Source organism: Pleurodeles waltl, chromosome 2_2 (assembly GCF_031143425.1).
Source record: "Pleurodeles waltl isolate 20211129_DDA chromosome 2_2, aPleWal1.hap1.20221129, whole genome shotgun sequence".
Classification (NCBI taxonomy): Eukaryota; Metazoa; Chordata; class Amphibia; order Caudata; family Salamandridae; genus Pleurodeles; species Pleurodeles waltl.
Genome location: NC_090439.1, coordinates 1,026,905,457 through 1,026,925,910, shown reverse-complemented (window position 1 = coordinate 1,026,925,910; position 20,454 = coordinate 1,026,905,457). Strand labels below are relative to the sequence as shown.

The window sequence follows — 20,454 nt, the reverse complement described above, 5'->3', positions numbered from 1 at the left end:
TATCTGCAGGCCCAGAAGTGTACTGAAGTGGTGGTGTCAGATGTCCATCTTTTATACACTGGTGCCCTGGTTCTGGAAGGTGGGAGAAGCTTCTAGACAGTGTCTTTGAAGTGCAAGGAACTCTATGCCTCTCTTGCCCTGGCTCCAAGCTGGCTGAAGTGAAAATGTAGTGTTGTTAAGCCCATTATTGGGGGACAAGACACAGCCTATTCAGGTGTAACTGGGGTTGGGCCCAGCTTCTCCCTCCAGTCCTGGCAGTGATGTCCCAGTAAGTCACACATAAGCTCCCATTTTGTGTGGCTGTCTAGGAAGAATACACAAAGCCCAACCGCCAACTACTCTCATTCATGTGACCCAGGCAGGCAGCAGGCAACAAATGGCGAAGGCAAGAAAATGCCAGCTTTCTAAACGTGACATTTTTAGAATTGTAACTGAAAATCCGACTTCACCATAAGTTAGGATTTTAAATTAGGATTCCTGAGACGCCAAACTTTAAAGAGTTATATCTTCCCATTTGGGAATTAGACTTATAAAATGTAGTAAGGCAACTCCAATGTTATCCTTATGGGGGAGATAGGCCTTGCAGTTATGAAAACGAATTTAGGAGTTTTTCATTACCAGGATAGGTAAAACTTAAAAGTACACGTCCAACATTTTAAATACACTGAACCCTGTCCTTAGAACTGTCTAGGGCCCCCCTTAGGGGTACCTTATATGTATTAAAAAGGAAGGTTTGGGCCTTGCAAAAGAATTATTTAGCCAGGTAGACATGGTAGTTTAAACTGCACACACAGGCTCTGCGATGACAGATATGAGATATTTTTTTAGGGCTACCTAAGTGGGTGGCACAATCAGTGCTGCATGCCTGCTAGTAGCATTTATTTTACAAGCTCTTGGCACATGTAGTGCTCTTTATTATGGATTATAAATAAATTACGTATGCCAATTGGGGTTAAGCCAATATTCCTATATATATATTAAAGAGTGAGCACATGCACTTTAGCACTGGGTAGCAGTGGTAAAGTGCTCAGAATCCTAAGGCCAACATAATTAGATCCAGAAAAATGAAGGAGGTGAGGCAAAACATTTGGGGGAAGACCACCTTCCGGCTGACAGGCCTAACATTAATCATCTTTGAAAGAGACCTCATGTTATCGACAGAATAAAGGGATCACTGACAGAATATCAGAACTAAAAATATTGTGTGGACAGAATAGCCGGTCAAAAATATTGTGGACCAAAATATCCTACAGGCAAGTGCAAATAGGTAAGTATAGATTTACTATTCTTAACTCCATATCTACGTAGCTTGAAGAGATATATATTGTCAAGGTCCATAAATGTGGAGTTACATTTAGTAAAACTTTGCTTACCTATAGAAACATACCTTCAAAATATTTTGGTCCTCGATATTCTTGACATGGTAATTTGTCCATACAATATGTTTTCTTACAAGGTTTGTCTAATTACCCTTTCACCATGCCAAGTGATCCAGCATCAGTCAGGCCAGCACAAGTGTCATGATGTGGTGACCATGCATATTTTAGCGGGGAACTACACAATGTTAAAGAACCGTACAAGCAAATAAGTTTCTATATAAGTCACTATAGCCACTTTCACATCTTGAGCATTTTGAATTAAATAAGCCATGTGTTTGTCTCTGCTTGTATTCATTCAGTACAATACCGACTGCTATTGTTTTCATTTTGCAAGATCAATGTTTTTTCTGAGCTTCCTGTTTCTTTTTTTTCAGAAATCAACATTGCAAGAAGTCCGATTTATCTGATCGTCATGATATTGGTGTGCATAGTGATTTCTACCTGGGGGATATAACTTTCGACTTAGCTGGACATACAAACGCCACTAAAGTGAGCAAGAAAGTTTAGGATTACATGTATATCTCAGACTGCACCCGAAGACCCAGATGCTTTTTCAAGAACCTGATCAAATAAAATCTATTTCTTCTCGCTAGATTCACATTTCACAATTTGCAAAGGCTAATTCAAGGGCATTGCTAACCGTAGCCTACATATGAGGAGAACCATAGGAAAACAGCTCGACTGCTTCCAGCTGAGAGTTCAACTCTCGTGAAAATGCTGTTTCGTATGCTTGTAATGCATGCAATAGCTAACGAAGTGAACATAATATATTTTTAAGGATGTTAGATTTTTTAAATTCATATTTCTATTGCACTTGTGATCGACACATGCTCTTTTTCGGTGAACCTGAAATAGTGCATGTAGCTATGCAGCTCAGCCTAATGTGTCGAGCGAGTGCTCATCTCCTTAGATAGTGCAGTGTACTTACTTTGCTAGACATGTATGACACGGCGATGGGTTCCAGTGGGCAAGGTAAGGTTCTTCCAGACATAAAAACTACCAGCATGCTCTTTCTGGCATTGGGCTAAAAATGTGCACTAAAATCCAAACTTCATTTTGTTGGAGTCCTGGCATTTCCCTTTCCCGGTAGTTGCAATAACAATAATATGGTTTATGTAGCGCTTTATGTCGCAATTGTGCTGTTTCTAAGCGCTGATTATGTGGCCCAATAATAGTTCTGAATTCAGTGATCTCAGAAGGACATAAACTCGCAGTTGACCTTGCAGGATTCCCACTATGACCTGCAGATCCTGGCAGACGTCACTGAGTACATTTTCCGGCTCATATGATACTAGACATGCACGCTATTCATTTCACCAGGAAGATCTGAGGAAAAAGGAGCGAGTCACATATAGTACAGAGTTAATTTGTCATGCATTTGTGGGCGGTGAGCTTATCACTGTAGTCACAAGGAATTCGGGGCTTGTTCCGTTTGTGAGAAGAAACCGATAGAACTATTTCTGAACCTTCGACGTTCCGGAGGCCGTATTGTTTTGTACTGAAGGATCAGCAAAATACAATTAACAAACGGGCTTTCTTCCGTTGTACGATGTTTGTAGTTCATGTCACTCCGGAAATCATGTCTTTAGTATACTCCGAAGAGAAAGACAATACTTAACGGACAAACGTTTATTGGACAGGTTTTGCACGTTATTTCTGTTTACCGCCATATTTCAATTATTTTTATTTGTGTGAGTCATTTTGGGAAACCAAAAAAAGGCGCCTTCCGGCAATTTAAAATAGTATCTGGCTATTAGAATTGTATAGATTTCTTGTTGTATATATTGTTTCACAGGATTTTCTACTACTGTAAATAAGTTTAGATATTTATTCACTGTCAACGAAGTGCCTTCTGATCAACTGTTACAAAAGTGATGCAAAACCCGTGTGAAAGTAAATCTTTCTTTGAGGGTATTTCACTTTGGATACATGTGAAGGTACTGATTTTAGAACTTGTACTGTATTCATTTACAGAGAATAAATTTTCTCGTGAATTTATTTTTTAAGTATATGAAATAAATAAAGAGAAAACTACAATCGTTGAGTGCCAATCAGTAGGGCCACAAGACTTGGTATACGAATTGTCAGCATTTCAAACATTAAAATACTTAGCTATGGCTCCAATGACGTAAAATATATAAAAGCAGTGTGGTAAATATGTGTAAGAACAACAGCAAGAGGAGGTTATGGACGGGCCACAGAAGAGAAAAAACAGAAAAACGTCGGATTCTGTGGCACATTGTTAGTGTGTGAACGAATGAGTGAGTAAATGAATCGACTTGCATAGCTGAGCATGTTATAGTGAAACTGTTGTACATTCTCCATTGATGTCTTTAGGTCTATTTTTTTTAGGTCTGACCTAGAGACAGCTTCCACTATCTCACCAGCCTTATGTAATAAAAATACCTAAATAAATACAGAATACATAAATATATGCACACACAGGCTGTAGGTAAAAAATACAAAATTTCAAGTTTTGTCACCTTGAATTGTATTAACGAAGAAATGTATGCTGAAATGATACACAATATATTGGTTAATGATACAAATATTGATGTAAAAATATTGTTTTACCTAAATATTGTGCTAAAAATATAATTACTACAAAAATATTATGTAACACATTATCATAGTCAAGAATATCGTTGTTTTATGTAAATAATATTGCTTTTAATAATATTGCTGTTTTTAATATTATTTACTCAAATATACTTGAATTCATTTAGTATATATTAGTTAAAATATATATTTTAGGTGTTAGTCTTGTTAGTGTAATTGTTTTCAAAATACAGTTTGTAATTTATACTGTGTAATTTGTATTGTAATTAGTAATTTATAACGTAGAGGCGGATTGTTGAGTTTGGAGGGAATAGTGTGGAAAGTTAATTCAATTATAATTAATTTACTTTTAATGTTATCTTTTATTGTAAATTACATATTAAATCATTTTTTTGTATTTTTTGTAATTGTTTGACATACTAGGTATTTTAAGTTTCATTTGTTAATTTTTATGCATATTTTATTGTTTATATTTTAGTTAGTAATTTATATTTTAATAGCAGGTTCATGGGTTTGTAGGAGAATAGAGTGGGACGTTAATTAATCTACAATTAATGTAATTTTGTTAGTTTGTATTGCAAATTGGTTTTATTTATTTCTTAATAATTATGTAGATTGTTTTATTGTTTAATTACTATTTTAACTAATTATTTTTTTCGTTTTATGATATAATTAAATAAATATTCTTGTAAATTATTTTTATTTCAGTAGATTGTTGAGTTTGTAGGGAAGTGGGGAGGGAAGTTAATTACCTTAAAATTAATGTTATATTATTGGTCAATATTTTTTAGTTGCAAGTTAATGGTTTGATTATTATGTAAACTGTTCAATATTTAAACTGTTTTTTAATTTATAATTTTTCAAATTTTAATATATATTTACATTTTAATATTATATATTTTACTGGTGACTTGTTGGTTTTGTAAGGGAACAGCGTGGGAATTTTACAGCAATTAGAGCATTTGTATTTATCATATTTAATGTATTGATAATTATGTATCATTTTAATGATCACTTATCAATTATTATTTTTTTATTTTTGAAATATTTCTTAATTTAGTGGTAAGCATTTTAAATAATGTCTGTAAAATGTGTTTTTTTTATTTTTTATTTTAAATGTTAATTTTCTTGCAAGTAATATTTTAAATTAAATACTGTAATTATTATTGTATTTATTTTTTGATGTTTGTTCTTTTGTTTCTAGGTAAGCAAAGGGTTTTTATTTTGATTAATTTAAAAGTATTTTTTAAAATATTTTTAGTTTTTAAATAAAATTTTATGGCATGTATTTTCAGATACAATATGATTTCATAATTTTCTGTTATTATGTATTTAATATTTTTACAAAATGCACGGGAGACTGTTATATAATCTCTCCAAACATACCTGCAACACAGGCTCTACGCAAAGGTCACCATCCAAAACCTTCCCCATCCAGCTATGCATGCTGTTATATGTCTTTATGAGTGCGATGTAACAGCACTTCAACCCCATACTGTTGGAAGGAATGTGCTGGATAAATTACATTAGAAAGTTATCTTCATATGACATTGTTTAAACCTGAGTTACCAAAGTGGAAAAAACACAATATTATATTATTTCTTACTTTTATCAATTAGGTTATGCCCAGTTGTTTATATAAAATCACACATTGGTAATTTTCTGCTAGATTCTAAACCAAATATTCTTATTTAAGGAACTGCAGACTTACCATGTGATACGTAAAGTGATACTAATGTTGGTAGTTGTGATCAAACATGTCATCCTTTCAAAGCAACAATCAGGGTATTTTTCACTGAAATGCAGACCATGCCACTGTAGGATGTGTCAAGTCATGTAAAGCCCCCACATACACCAATGTCAATAAGCTTCAAATTGAAGTCTCGGTTTTCAGTATCCTTTCCCAGCAACCTGGCAGTCTTCTTGCCCTGCACAATTTGCTAATATCTTTAGTACCCTTTTCATGCATTAGGGCCTATGGACTGAAATGGAGATTCTAGTGCTCAGATCCAGCATTGGATACATGTAAGGAAACAGGCTTCTTGCAGGTTTCCCCCCACTTTTTGGCCCCATTTGGACTACTCGCTGCTGTTTTTTCCATTTTGAGAGAGCGCTGAGGCCTGGCAAACAGACCTCAAAGGCAGTGTTCCGGCTCATTACAAAAAATATATCCAATTGGCTATACCCAAGTACTGACTTTACTTATAAGTCCCAGTTTATCTTACCCATGGTACCAGGGGCACTTAAGGCAGTTTCCATCCAGGGCTACAGCGCTGATTGTACCACCCTTTGTGTGACAAACTGCAAACATGACTTCCAGCCTGCCACTGCAGACTAGAAAGCCATGGTCACCCTGAAAGTTTGACTTTGTAATTGCCATTAAAGACGAAATCCCCAAGTCCTTTAATAATATGTATCATATAGAGCCCTATGGCAAGGAGCTGTATATTATTAAGCAAGACACATAGGGCTGCATTACGAATTTGGTGGTCGAAACCATTTGGAGCCTAAGTCCAAAACACTACTGTCACCAGGAAAATGGAGATGTGGCAAAGGATAGTTGACAGAGTGAAATCTGTAGGCCCCACCCTGTGCACACAGGATGACACCAGGAAGAGGTGGAACAACCTCAGAGGGTAGGTCTGTTCTATGGCATCCAGACACCAGCTGCAGGTCCAGAAGACTGGGGGTGCCGCCCTCCCTTACAATTCACATCCTGGGAGAAGAAGATCTTGGCTATCCTGCATCCTGAGGGCTTCACAGGAATACCTGGGGGAGTGGAGTCTAGTAAGTCACAAGACAAAAATGTCACCAAAATGTATTGTCACGCATGCTCACTGCTCACCTTTTGCCACCTTCACTGTCACCCCACTCAACAACCCAGTGTCCACCTGTCCATAGACCCCTGTCTGGCATCTTACATGTGAAGTAGACTTACCTGGGGGAACAACATCTGTGCATAGTGTGCGGAGTACAGGGATTGACAGCACTACAATTCCCAGCAGGCACTGTTCTACAATTCCAAAAAACTAGAACAATGTATCCTACTCAAAATTAACTTGTTTGGGAACTCCACATTGAAGTGTGCTCACCTGTAAGGATGACATTTGTATAGTGTGTATAGTACAGGGACTGACAGGGCTGCTAAGGCCAGGAGGTACTTGTTCTGCCACTCTACCACAGTGTTCTCTTCTCAAATATACCTAGTCCCTGAACTCACCATTGAAGTGTACTCACTGGAAGCAAGACATTTGTATAGTGTGTGTAGTACAGGCACTGACAGGACTGCTAAGGCCAGGAGGCATAGTTGCTGTCACTCCACTCAGCCACCACAGTGTTCTCTGCTCATTTGAGCCATGCCCCTGATCTCACCATTGAAGTGTACTCACCTAGCAGGATTACATTTGTATAGTGTGTGTAGTAAAGGCACTGGCAGGACTGCTAAGGCCAGGATCCACTGGTTCTGTCACTCTATCACAGTGTTCTCTGCTCAAATAAGCCTAGTCCCTGAACTCACCATTGAAGTGTACTCACTGGAAGCAAGACATTTGTATAGTGTGTGTAGTACAGGCACTGACAGGACTGCTAAGGCCAGGAGGCATAGGTACTGTCACTCCACTCAGCCACCAGTGTTCTCTGCTCAAATGAGCTATGTCCCTGAACTCACCATTGATGTGTACTCAACTGGGAGGATAACATTTGTATAGTGTGTGTGGTACAGGCACTGACAGGACTGCTAATGCCAGGAGGCACTGGTATAGTCACTCCACTCAGCCACCACAGTGTTCTCTGCTTAAATGAGCCTTGCCCCTGATCCCACCATTGAAGTGTCTCACCTGGCAGCAAGACATTTGTGTAGTGTATGTAGTACAGGCACTGACAGGAATGCCAAGGCCAGGAGGCACCGGTACTGTCACTCCACTCAGCCACCACAGTGTTCTCTGCTCAAATGAGCCTTGTCCCTGATCCCACCACTGAAGTGTACTCACCTGGAAGCAAGACATTTGTCTAGTGTGTGTAGTACTTGCACTGACAGGACTTCTAAGGCCAGGAGGCACTGGTACTGTCACTACAAACACCAGAACAGTGTCCTCTTCTCTGAAGTCCACAGTACTTTTAAATCTCACGTGATGTGTATTCACTGGGGCAGTAGGCATCTGTCAGGTATTGAGGAGCAGTGAGAGTGACAGGACTGCAACTTACAGCAAGCACTGTTCCCTCAACTCCAAACACCAAAACAGTGTTCTCCCCAAAATACACCTGTGTACCAAACCATCACTGAAGTGTGCTCGCCTGTGAGTAAACCATTAGTGTAATGTCTGTAATACAGGGAGTAACATGACTGCAACTCACAGGAGGCTCACTTACTCTCACGCCAACCACCAGTCCAGTGTACACTTGCAAACATACCCTTCTTTGGGAATCTAGACATGAAGTGCACTCACCTGGGGATGACATATAAGTGCATGAAGTACAGGAAGCGATATGACTGCTAAGGCCAGGAGGCTCTGTCTCTCCAACTCCAAACACGAGCCCAGTGTGCATCTGTCCAAATATCCTTGTTCGTTAACTCGCAATGGAAGTGTATTTACCTGGGAAGATAACGTATGTATACTGTGTGTAGTATATGGAGTAACATGACTGTTAATTCCACGAGGGCCAGTCCCTGTAACTCCAGTCACCAGGTCAGTGTCCATATACCATAATGCATCTGTCTGTGAACTCACAAATGAAGTTTACTCACCTGGGAGGGACCATGATACAGACCATGGTAAACTCTGTGATGTGGCTAACCAGCTAGATCCATCTGGATCAGCTAAGCCAAGATGAAAAATATTGTGGGCAGGAAGGACAGCTCAACCTGTGGGAAAACAAGACCGAAAGGCCTCAAGATGCATCAACTGAATGGTATTGGTAGCAGACACATTCACAATGCACTGACCACATGATGACTACAATCATATATACAACAAAGTGCTGGGTCTGCCTGCATAACAGTCATCGAGGCCTTAAAAGGATCAAAGCCACATCCTGCCCAGCCACTGTTTTGCCTGCACTGGTGGCAAGATGTAAGTCTATGCCCATCCTCCCAAGTGCTAATGAATTAAAAAATCCTGCAGCTGGATGGCTGAAATGGAACTGGTATGTTTCACAAATGTCAAGTCAATGCAATTGATAGCATTTGTATCTGTCACATAAGGAAAACCTGCAAATCCAATGTGCACACAGCCTTTGCTGAATGTCACTGTTATCTATTGGAGGTACATGTCACTATACAACCTGTGACATTGTATCTCTCACATCAACAGGTTGAGCTGCCACTGGGAATACCAAGCCCACTGAAGAAACCTCCACTGCCCCCATGGATGAAGCCCTCAGTGAGGACAACAATCCTGGACATCTGGACATTGAGGATGGTTCTGGCCCATCAGGGCAAACTGGTCAGACGACACCAGTGAGTCTCATCGTGAACACATTGATTCCTCCCAGTTTACTTGCATCAACATCGCAGGCAGCCATTCGCCCCCCAACCTGTGTCCCTAGGACAGTGACAACCATCTTGTGGCCCCAAGTCCAGGATCCAGAGTCAAAGCATTACACCTCCAATAATGATGGTCCTGGAACCAGTGGTAAGGGGCAATCTGTGGCAAGGGTGCAGGCATGTGGTGGTAGGGCACATGGAAGGGAATTTGTGGGCCAGTGGCATGAGGCCACTGGGGATGGTCCTGGCCAGGACACCATCAACCAAATCTTGAGAGCCTATCAAGAATCCCAAGGCGTGATGGGCCAGGTACTTACTGAACTCAGGGAAATGAAGCAGCTGCAGAGGGACTTCCATTGTGAGTAACTGGAAAAGTGGGAGGCCCCCAACACCATCCTGGCCTCCCCATCAGGGGTGTTCAGGGAGATCAGCAGTGCCCTGATCAGGGACCCTGAACAACACCACACACCTTTCTTTGGCCAAGCCACACCAGTCCCTTCAACATCTGTGGCAACCACTGGAAGGGAGGCCCTGTCATGGGAATACCTCGCCTCAGACACCCCTACCGCTGTAGCAGAAGAACCCCCCGGAAGCGGGGACGCCCAAGAATCCAGGAGCGTTGGATGGCAAGACACCAAACACTGCCATCAAGTGACCTCTTCCTGAAGGAACTCCTTTGTGTGTCACATATTCACTCTGTTGACTGTTCTTCAACCACCTTCCATTTTCTAGTAGGACACTGGACTTTGGACTTCAAATGTTGTGGCATCTACCTAAATGATCCACCATGACTGATCCCTTCACTTACCTTTTGTGTTGCATCACATTATTATTTCCTGCACCTATGTCAATAAACTCACCTATCAGAAAATCATCGCCTGCTTGCTTCTGTTCCACATTTGGAAATGTTGAGATGTAAGCCCATGTGATGCACATGAGGAAGACAAAAGATGGTAATGGAAGGAGGGATATGTCTCAGGTAGTGTCATGCTGAGGATTACTAGCAACACACTGATACAAGTGTCTGGTCACACCAAACATTTTTTGCACTGAACAGCACATAGGCTGTTTGGACTGGCATAGCCAAGAATAGTTGAACCATATTGAGTCAGAGTAGATATACCAAGGTACAGTCCCCCAGACCACAGAAGAAAGGGCTTTGTCAGACCTTGTCCCGTAGAATAGGCTAACAAATTAGTGGATGTTGTCACCAGCTTCGGCCTTAACACATATCAAAACCAGGTCTGCCAACATAACAGAAGCCCTGGCACAGACAGAGGGCAATACAACAGTCCCTAATCATAGGCCCATCCCATTATAATGACCAAGCATCTGGTGGTATGACACAAACCTATGTCAGTGTTGTGGCACAGGCACTATGGCCTGCAATAAGGAAACATCTAGAGCTCAAACAGGTCATACAAGCTCACTGTTGACACAATGTGGAGGGAAAATACATGAATTGCACTTGATGACAATATATCTCTAGGCCATGTGATCACACACATGAGACAATTATCCCAACACACCACATCAAACCAGTGCATTGTGCACTTCAGACTTCCAACCAACCACTGTCCAAGCTGGTTTGGCACAGCAAATCTGATCTGTGAACAACATTACCTGGATCAATCCATGTCCACTTCCTATGTCAGAAAAGTATTAGATACCTGCCAATGTCACAGCTCTGAAATGCCCACATGAGGATGTCATGGTGAAGGTACCTTGATATAAACAATACAGGGAGTACATATTTATACCTATGACCAAAAGCTCATATCAAACATCAGTTGATACATTTACATTGCAATGAGACTGACACAAACCCAGCAGATAATCAAGGTAGTGAAATGTTCACGTCTGACTTAGCAAGTAACCCTGGGCTGTATACCGCAAAGCATTAGATCTCCTATCTTTTGGGGAAACACCCTACTCCACACATCCTGACAACTGCAGTTCCTCATACAGTCACAGCAATTACATCATTTTACATAGTTACACTCAGGTAAAGTAGTGGTTGATGAGATCTGCCCGCAAGTCTTCACCTTCCTCCTCATCACTGTCATCCTCACTTGGCAGTTCAGGATTCTCACCCAGTGGCACTGCTAGATCCTCCTCAACTGGGATGTATGGGATATTCCTCTGCAGGGCAATATTGTGGAGCATGCAGCAGGCCACAATGATCTCATACTTTTTCGAGTGAGTAGAGGAGGGCTCCACCTGTTTTGTCCAGACACCTAAATCTGGCCTTCAGGAGCCCAAAAGCCCGTTCCACAATGTGCTGTGTTCTTCCATGGGCATTGTTGAAGGAGGCTTCCCCTGGCATAGTTGGATTCCTCACCGGCCTCAACAACCATGGGTGGTTTGGGTATGCAGAGTTCCCTGTTATGGAATGGGAAATAAGTGCAACTATGAGTCCCTCTCGTCGGAACTGTTGCTGCAGAAATTGCACCCACACAAACAGGACGTATGTGACTTACCAACCAACCAGGCCATCTCTGGGTACAGTTGTGACATCAGCTGGGGGATTGCGCTGTTATGCATAATGAAGACATCATGGACTGAACCCGGATAACGGGCACAGACCTGTGAAATGTAGAGATTCCCCTAACAAACAACTTAGACATTGAAGGAATGGAAGCTCTTTCTGTTGCAGTACACTTGTTCACTGCCATGCGGTGGGACCAAGTCAACATGTGCACCATCAATAGCTCCCTCCAGATGTGGGATGTGTGCTAAACCATAGAAGCCAGCCTTCACTTGGGTGAAATCCTCACGTTGCGGAAACCAGATATAGTTGTCCAGGTGTTTCAACACTGCTGAGAGTACATCCTTCAAAACTGATTTGAACATGGACTGGGACATCACAGCAGATAGGGCCACTGTATTTTGGAAGGACCTTATGGCCAGGAAGTGCAATACTGCCATAACTTTTGCAATGGGTGGTATGCTTGTTGGATGATGAATGGCAGGCATCAGACCTGACTCCAACAGACGACATAGGTCCACAATTGTTTGCTGATTCAGACGGTAGATCTAGATGATGTGGCATTCTTCCATGGTCCGAAGGTCTGGCAGTGAAAGATAGACAGGAGGTTGTCTGATCCTCCGCCTCCCGGGTACCTATGTATGACAAGAAATGAGTATTGCCATTATTTAATGTGTCCCTTGCAACATACAGGATCCATGTCAATGATAACATGTGACAAGGCATGTAGTAAGGTATGGACATGATAAACAGTACACATCACTACTGATTATCAAACAGAAGTCATGTTACCCCCTTGCTTTGCCACACATGTGTACGCATCATATATCTGGTCCCCAACAATTTGTGCATTAAAAATGCCACTCGGACTGTAACTTGATGCCCCAAGCTTAAAAATGAGAGGTGGGGTGCCTCAATGCAGATTGCCATATGTGCCTTGTAATGTAAAACAATGGTGTTTGAATAGTAGGACCTACATGACAGGACAAGACAAGCACTTATTACTACAAATGAAAACATTTTCGATGGGGTGACACATTATCCGGAGCCATAAAATGCATTTCAGGCCTCTAAAATGGTGGATGCCTGACCTACTCCACTGGACATTAGGAACCAATCGTGACCGCCAGCGGAAGTCGTCATGCTTTAGGTGGTTGCAACCGCAGCGAACACAGCCATAGGCTATTGTTTTTTACAGTGGCGGTGGCAAGCCAATGGCTGTGTCTGCCAGCAGTGACAGCTGCGTACGTGACCGCTATGTTCTGTAAAATCCCTCACTTGACTCCTGTTAATAAGACACACAGAACCCCACCCCCTGAAGTGGAATGAGTCTGCATTTGTATTTGCACATGTCCACACATGGACAGGCTTGGAACCTTCTGTACCCACCATGCCAGTCCCTTCATTGTTACCCATGTGTAATGTTTGAGTTTGCACCCTGGCAGTAGACTGTAGGGACTGTATGCAGGGGACCATTGTCACAGATTGCGAGTGTTTTGAAGCATTCATGTTTAAGGAGTGTACCTTTCAGAAGCCACAGAGGTGTGATGTATCACATAGTTTCTCAGATCTCGGTCAGATTGCTGGATCATGTCCCACAGATGTCAGTTGACCTACCTAGTCAGTGCAGGGCCTGAACAGGGTGGTGGGTTGGTCTGCAGATTGGGAAGTGTTTGTAGTCATGTCCCTGTACTCAATGGCTAGTATGTGCCACACTTGGGCAGTATGGGCAAAACAGAATGTTCTTAGCTTGATGTACTGACATATATGTGACTCAGCCATTTTGGATGAGGCTTGTGGACATAATTTATTGTCTTGCCTAGTGCATCCACGCAGGTCCACGCCCATCAGAAGAAAGGGATATGGAGAGCCATCGCCAAGAATGTGCGGACCTTGGGGGTCCACAGCCGGCAGAGCGCCCACTGTCACAAGAGGTGGGAGGAACTGAGATGCTGGGTCCGGAAGATCGCAGAGGCCCAGCTGGGGCTGTCCTCTCAACGTGGGTGGGGTGAGCATCGGACCATGACACCCCTAATGGCCAGCATTCTGGTGGTGGCCTACATGGAGGTTGATGGGCATTTGAGGGCAGCACATCATACACAAGGGGGTGAGTACACAGCACATTCCTTCCAGTCCCATTGCCAGGTGATTGAGTGAGGTACTGACTGCTCCCTCTGACAATGAGGGATAAGCCATATGTCACACAGTTGATGGGAGATTCTTTGTGTTGACATGTCAAGTGTATCAAACTGGTGTGCCTTACCTTTGGGACCTAGGACAAAACTGGGGGGAATCATCAAACCACTTGCTCTGCAGGGAGCACATATGGCTGTGTACCGTGATCATTCATGTACTGTTTGTTGTTGTAATGGGTGTGATTTCTATCCAAAATATCATTACACCTACGTGTTACAGGCCAAGTAGGTTATGGATCACTGTACTCTGCCATGTGTCTGGGTATTACTGTATGTAGACATATGCCACCCAGAAGCTAGTTATCTTCAGTATGTGATGGGTGCTGGTGCCTCACTGCAGTCTGTGATGTGTAGGTGTCCATCATACATGTGGCATGGCGTATATGGCTAATTGTTTGCAGATATAGAAAACTACAAAACAACTAAAAGCACTTGTATTCAGTATTATGTGTAAACAGCCAATATAAGTTCCAAGATGAGTTCCAAAGTATTCTTCTTTATTATTTCTTCATATTCTGCTCCAGCCAAGCCAACACATGTTTCATCTGGGTTAAATTTCCCCTTGACTTCCTCAGGGCTTCTTACGGCTGTCAACAATATATACAGAAATATCTATTTTACCTCTTCATTATTTCTATTCCATGCAAATATAAACCTTCTAAATAGTGCATCGCTGTTGCCAACATTCCTTGTGCCTACATGTCAGCATCTGACCATTTCACTTTAGGAAACATGTGTAAGCTGCTGTTTCATGCATGTACTACCTATGTTGATGGGTTGATGTCTGTACAACTGTTTGTAGAAATTTACATTGACAATGGGGTTACATTTCATCTTGTGCCACAGACAGGACTGTGTCACCATTTGTTAGACCTGACAGCCTTAGGGTGGTCACCCCTAACCTTTTGCCTGCCTCCCTCCACTTTTTGGACACTGTTTTTGCTGGCTTTTAGACTCTGCACACTTTATCACTGCTAACCAGTGCTAAAGTGCATATGCTCTCTCCCTTTAAACATGGTAACCTTGGATCATACCTGATTGGACTATTTAATTTACTTATAAGTCCCTAGTAAAGTGCACTATATGTGCCTAGGGCCTGTAGATTAAATGCTACTAGTGGGCCTGCAGCACTGGTTGTGCCACCCACTTAAGTAGCCCCTTTACCTTGTCTCAGGCCTGCCATTGCAAGGCCTGTGGGTGCAGTTTCACTGTCACCTCGACTTGGCATTTAAAAGTACTTGCTAAGCCTAAACCTCCCCTTTCTCCACATATACGTCACCTCTAATGTGTGCCCTAGGCAACCCCTAGAACAGGGTGCTGTGTGGGTGAAAGGCAGGACATGTACCTGTGTAGTTTACATGTCCTGGTAGTGTAAAACTCCTAAATTCGTGAGGCCTGCTCCCTTCATAGGCTAACATTGGGGCTGCCCTCATACAGTATTGGAGTGGTAGCTGCTGATCTGAAAGGAGTAAGAAGGTCATATTTAGTATGGCCAGAATGGTAATACCAAATCCTGCTGACTGGTGAAGTTGGATTTAATATTACTATTCTAGAAATGCCACTTTTAGAAAGTGAGCATTTCTTTGCACTTAAATCTTTCTGTGCCTTACAATCCACGTCTGGCTGGGCTCAGTTGACAGCTCCTTGTGCATTCACTCAGACACACCCCAAACACAGGGTACTCAGCCTCACTTGCATACATCTGCATTTGGAATGGGTCTTCCTGGGCTGGGAGGGTGGAGGGCCTGCTCTCACCCAAAGGACTGCCACACCCCCTACTGGGACCCTGGCAGACAGGACTGAACTGAAAGGGGACCTGGTGCACTTCTTAGCCACTCTTTGAAGTCTCCCCCACTTCAAAGGCACATTTGGGTATAAAACAGGGCCTCTGCCCTACTTCATCAGACACTTGCTGGGGAAGAAACCTGAACCAGACCATGCATCCTGCCAAGAAGAACTGCCTGGCTGCCTAAAGGACCTACCTGACTGCTTTCTACAAAGGACTGCTGCCTTGCTGAACTCTTGTCTGGCTGTAAAAGTGCTCTCCAAGGGCTTGGATAGAGCTTGCCTCCTGTACCCTGAAGTCTCAGGGCCAAAAAAACTTCTCTTTTTCATTTAGACTCTTCGTGCACCGAAAATTTCGACGCACAGCTTGTTCTGCGGCGAGAAAAACGCCGCACACCGACGCTGATCGACGCGACGCCTTCGGGACGACCGGAACTTCGACGCACGGCCTCGCAAGGACACCGCCGCCCGACTTCCAGAGGAGAAATCGACGCAGCGCCTGCCGTGAGAGTGAAACTTTGCCACACAGTCCCGCAGAATGTCGCGCAGTCGGAAAACAAGCAGGAGAATCCACGCACAGACCTGGGACATCTGGTAATCCCCACGATCCACAGAACGAGACTGTCCGCACGCCGGAAAACGACGCACGACTTCCCCGCGTGAAAAATAACGACGAAAGTCCGTGTGTGCTGGGGAGGAATCGACGCACACACCATTTTTCCACGTATCTCTTCTTCTGCGGCCCTTTGCGGAGATTTTAACCAGAAACCAGGTACTTTGTGCTTGAAAGAGACTTTGGAGGTCATTCCGACCTTGGCGGGCGGCGGCCGCCATTCGGCCGCCAATGCGGCTGCACTCACACGGCCCCCATTCCGACATTCCCGCTGGGCCGGTGGGCGCAAACCAAGTTTGCGCCCGCCGGCCCAGTGGGAATGAGGCCACAACACAGGAGCTCCTAATGGAGTCGGCGGTGTTGCGGCCGTGCGACGGGTGCAGTTGCACCCGTCGCGCTTTTCACTGTCTGCTATGCAGACAGTGAAAAGCTGGCCGGGGCCCTGTTAGGGGGCCCCTGCACTGCCCATGCCAGTGGCATGGGCAGTGCAGGGGGCCCCAGGACACCCCTTACCGCCCGCCAGAAACAGGCTGGCGGTAAGGGGGTCATAATCCCCAGGGCAGCGCTGCTCTGGCGGATTATCCCCACCGGGGCATAAACGGCTGGAAACCGCCGGCCCCGGCGGTGCGACCGCGGCGGTACCGCCGCTGTCAGAATAGGGAAAAAAGCACCGCCAGCCTGTTGCCGGTGCTTTGGTCATTTTTGCCCTGGCGGTCCGAATGACCCCCTTTGTTTGCTTTTTAAAGACTTAAGACACTTTATATCACTTTTCAGTGATATCTCTACAATTTCACATTGCATCTTTATTCGTTTTGACCTACAATTATCCTGATAAATATTATATATTTTTCTAAACACTGTGTGGTGTATTTTTGTGGTGCTATATTGTGTTATTGTATGATTTATTGCACAAATACTTTACACATTGCCTTCTAAGTTAAGCCTGACTGCTCGTGCCAAGCTACCAGAGGGTGGGCACAGGATAATCTTGGATTGTGTGTGACTTACCCTGACTAGAGTGAGGGTTCTTGCTTGGACAGGGGGCAACCTGACTGCCAACCAAAAACCCCATTTCTAACACCATTGTTTATTGTCTGACAAATGACAAGTGCATCATAGTATGTAATTTGTCATGTAGAACTGCAGTAGCAATGAGGGACATGACAGGTAGGCCCAGAGTGTGTAACCACTTTGTGTATCTCTATGCCCTTGATATAGAATCATGTGGAAAAGTACACTGCACATGTGTAGTGGTTAAGGGTTGTGCCCTGATTGTTGGCATGCATCATGGAGTGACTTGCAGTGATGTTGACATGACATGTGTTTAGGTACAGTCATTCATCCACAGATAGACACCAGGGCTGGAATGTCCAATATGTGGATAGGTTTGTTGCTTCTCATTGGACAACAGGTTGAGGGCCTTCTATTAGTCCTTGCAAGTTCTGTATCTCTCCAACATGCAAAGAACAGATGACGTCTACAGAAATACTCAGAGGATATCATTGTCATGGGTGTCAGACATTAGTGCTGAGTATCCTGGGGCTTGCTAATTCATTGTTTTGTGTATTCTGGAGACATCTCTTCCTGACATTTTAAACCAGACGACAACAGTGTTCCTTTCAATGCCTTATGTATGGACTATCTGAGTTACATTGATACTACCTCCTTGACTATGTTGGGACAGATGTCACTTAGTGAAGTGTACATTGTTGATATGTCTCCAGTGTGACATAGGTATTTCCATGTCACCTATCCCAGGATATTGTACTTTTGTAGTAAGCAAAATAGCAGGATTTCAGGGCATCATTTCTCTTTGTTGGTTCATGAAATATGTGCCAGATAGATGTGTGCATGACCTTGTGTGCGTTATGTGGGAATGAACTTTACAATGGGATACTATTGTTTGCCATTAGTTAACGGAGGTCTGCTGCATGTGGGATAAATTTGAGGATGAAGAGGTCTCCTAGTTGTTGTATGGTTATTATGGTTCCAAGACATCAGCCATGCAATTGTAATTGTCTGAGATCCTGATTTTCCTGTGGGCAACTTTATTAACTCCACATGGCATGCATGCATATGTTATGGCACATGTATGTGCCACTTAGGTACAGGGTTTTGCTGGGGCCTACTTGGCATAATGACATTTATGTCAATCAGAGTTGTGGTTCAAGTTTTGTCATGGATATGTGATGACCCTATTAGTCCTTATCCTTGCAGCATCAGCACCAGCAAGAGGAGGGGACAGGGCCGAGCCGAGTAGGGAAGCATCTGACCACAGGATCTCAGGTCAAGACACCACCGACACAGGCGGACCCATGGGCTGGAGGGCAAGGGGAGTGCCACAGAGGAGGCCGGATCTACATCCTCAACATTATCAGATTCCGCCTCCAGCGGCAACTCCCTAGTGGTGGTGGACCCACCAGGGCCTCCCCCTGTACCATCTTTGTCCGCCACCCACCGTTCTATCACTGCCCTCCCTGTTGCTCCCCACCCAGTTGGCCATGCCCGCTCACCTAAGAGGTAGCGCGTCTCTTTCGCCGCAGGCGCCTCCGCCCCAGCCCCCAGACCATGTTACAGTGAGGAGGCTATTGACCTCCTGAGGAGTATCTCTGTGGGTCAGTCAACCACTGTGAATGCCATCCAGGGATTGGCAAGTCAGCTCCAACAGAGAAATACATTCCAGGGAGGCATTCATGGTGCATTGGCTTGTCTACAGAGATCTTTTTAGGCTCTGGCCTCCTCACTGATGGCAGCAAGTCACCCCCCACCATCCGTCCCGCCTCAACCTCCCTCTTCCCAATTTAAATCCCACTTCCCTTACCTACCCAAGGCACACAGACAGATCCGCAGACCTCCACCTCAACACCCAAGAGTAGCTCACACAAACACAAGCACCACAAAACGCACCGGCACACACACACAAACAACAGCCACCTACAGACACAACAGCACTCAGTACTTCCCTGGATACTCCCACTACCCCCAGGATCACAGACAGACCATCAAGCATACCCACAGGCACAACACCAACAGTCACAGGCACACCCAGTACAACCATCAAATCCGAAGGCACCACCCCAGCAGATCCACAGACACGCACCACAAGTACCACACCTACAGACACCACAACTAGACAAACATACATCCACCACATCCAGCCAACATGCAGTCACCACCCCAACAGACACACACATCTGCCCCTCCTACATCCCCTAGCACTTCCACCTCCCGCACCCCCAAGACACACAAACGCCTACACTCACCCACTCGACAGCCACCACTCACAAGAATACCTCCCATAAGCACACACCCACGACATCCACACCTACATAGCCTACTACCACTCCCTCAACCTCCAAATCCTGACCCCCTTCTGATGACCGTCCCTGTGTGTCAACAAAACATTTTTTTTGTGACCTTAACTTTTGCCCTGTTACCCCCAATTCCAGATCTAGAAGGACCACACACAGCTCCCAGGGCCATCCTTTCAACCTCTAAGGCCTCCCCTCCCCCCCCTTGAAGAAGTCCACCCGTCCCAAGCACAAACCCCCCCCTCCCAAATCTGATCCTTTCACCCCTGGATAATCCCCGAGGTGCTTGCCTGCCCCCTTGATGTCCCTCCCTGTGGAGGTTCCCTGGCAGTTAGGAGTCAAGTTTTGGCACAATACTGTGCCATGATGCAGCATTGCATGGACTGGCCAATGGCCTTCATTCAGAATCTTTTTTGATAATAAAACCCAAACAGTTGTTGGTTTATTGGATACACCTTTGTCCTCCAATTCCTTTTTTAGCTATATGTCGTTCATGAGTGACTTTGGTTGTGTGCCTCCTGTTGTGTGTGTTTGAGCCTGCTTGTCGGTCCATGTGCTGTTGTTTGCAGTATGTGAGTTTGTGGACAGTGGTGGTGTGCTCCAAGAGAAGAGTATATGTTGTGTGTATAGGTATGTGTGTGT

General features: G+C 44.1%; 1 protein-coding gene across 1 annotated transcript in view; it reads left to right on the top strand.

Moving 5' to 3' along the window:
- Window positions 1-3,416, top strand: part of TMEM71 (transmembrane protein 71) — a 160,771-nt gene extending 157,355 nt beyond the window's left edge. The window contains exon 9 of the mRNA XM_069220774.1: window positions 1,754-3,416. Coding sequence (XP_069076875.1) covers window positions 1,754-1,833 — 80 coding nt within the window. The 3' untranslated portion in view covers window positions 1,834-3,416. The remainder of the gene's footprint in view (window positions 1-1,753) is intronic.
- Window positions 3,417-20,454: the final 17,038 nt, after the last annotated feature.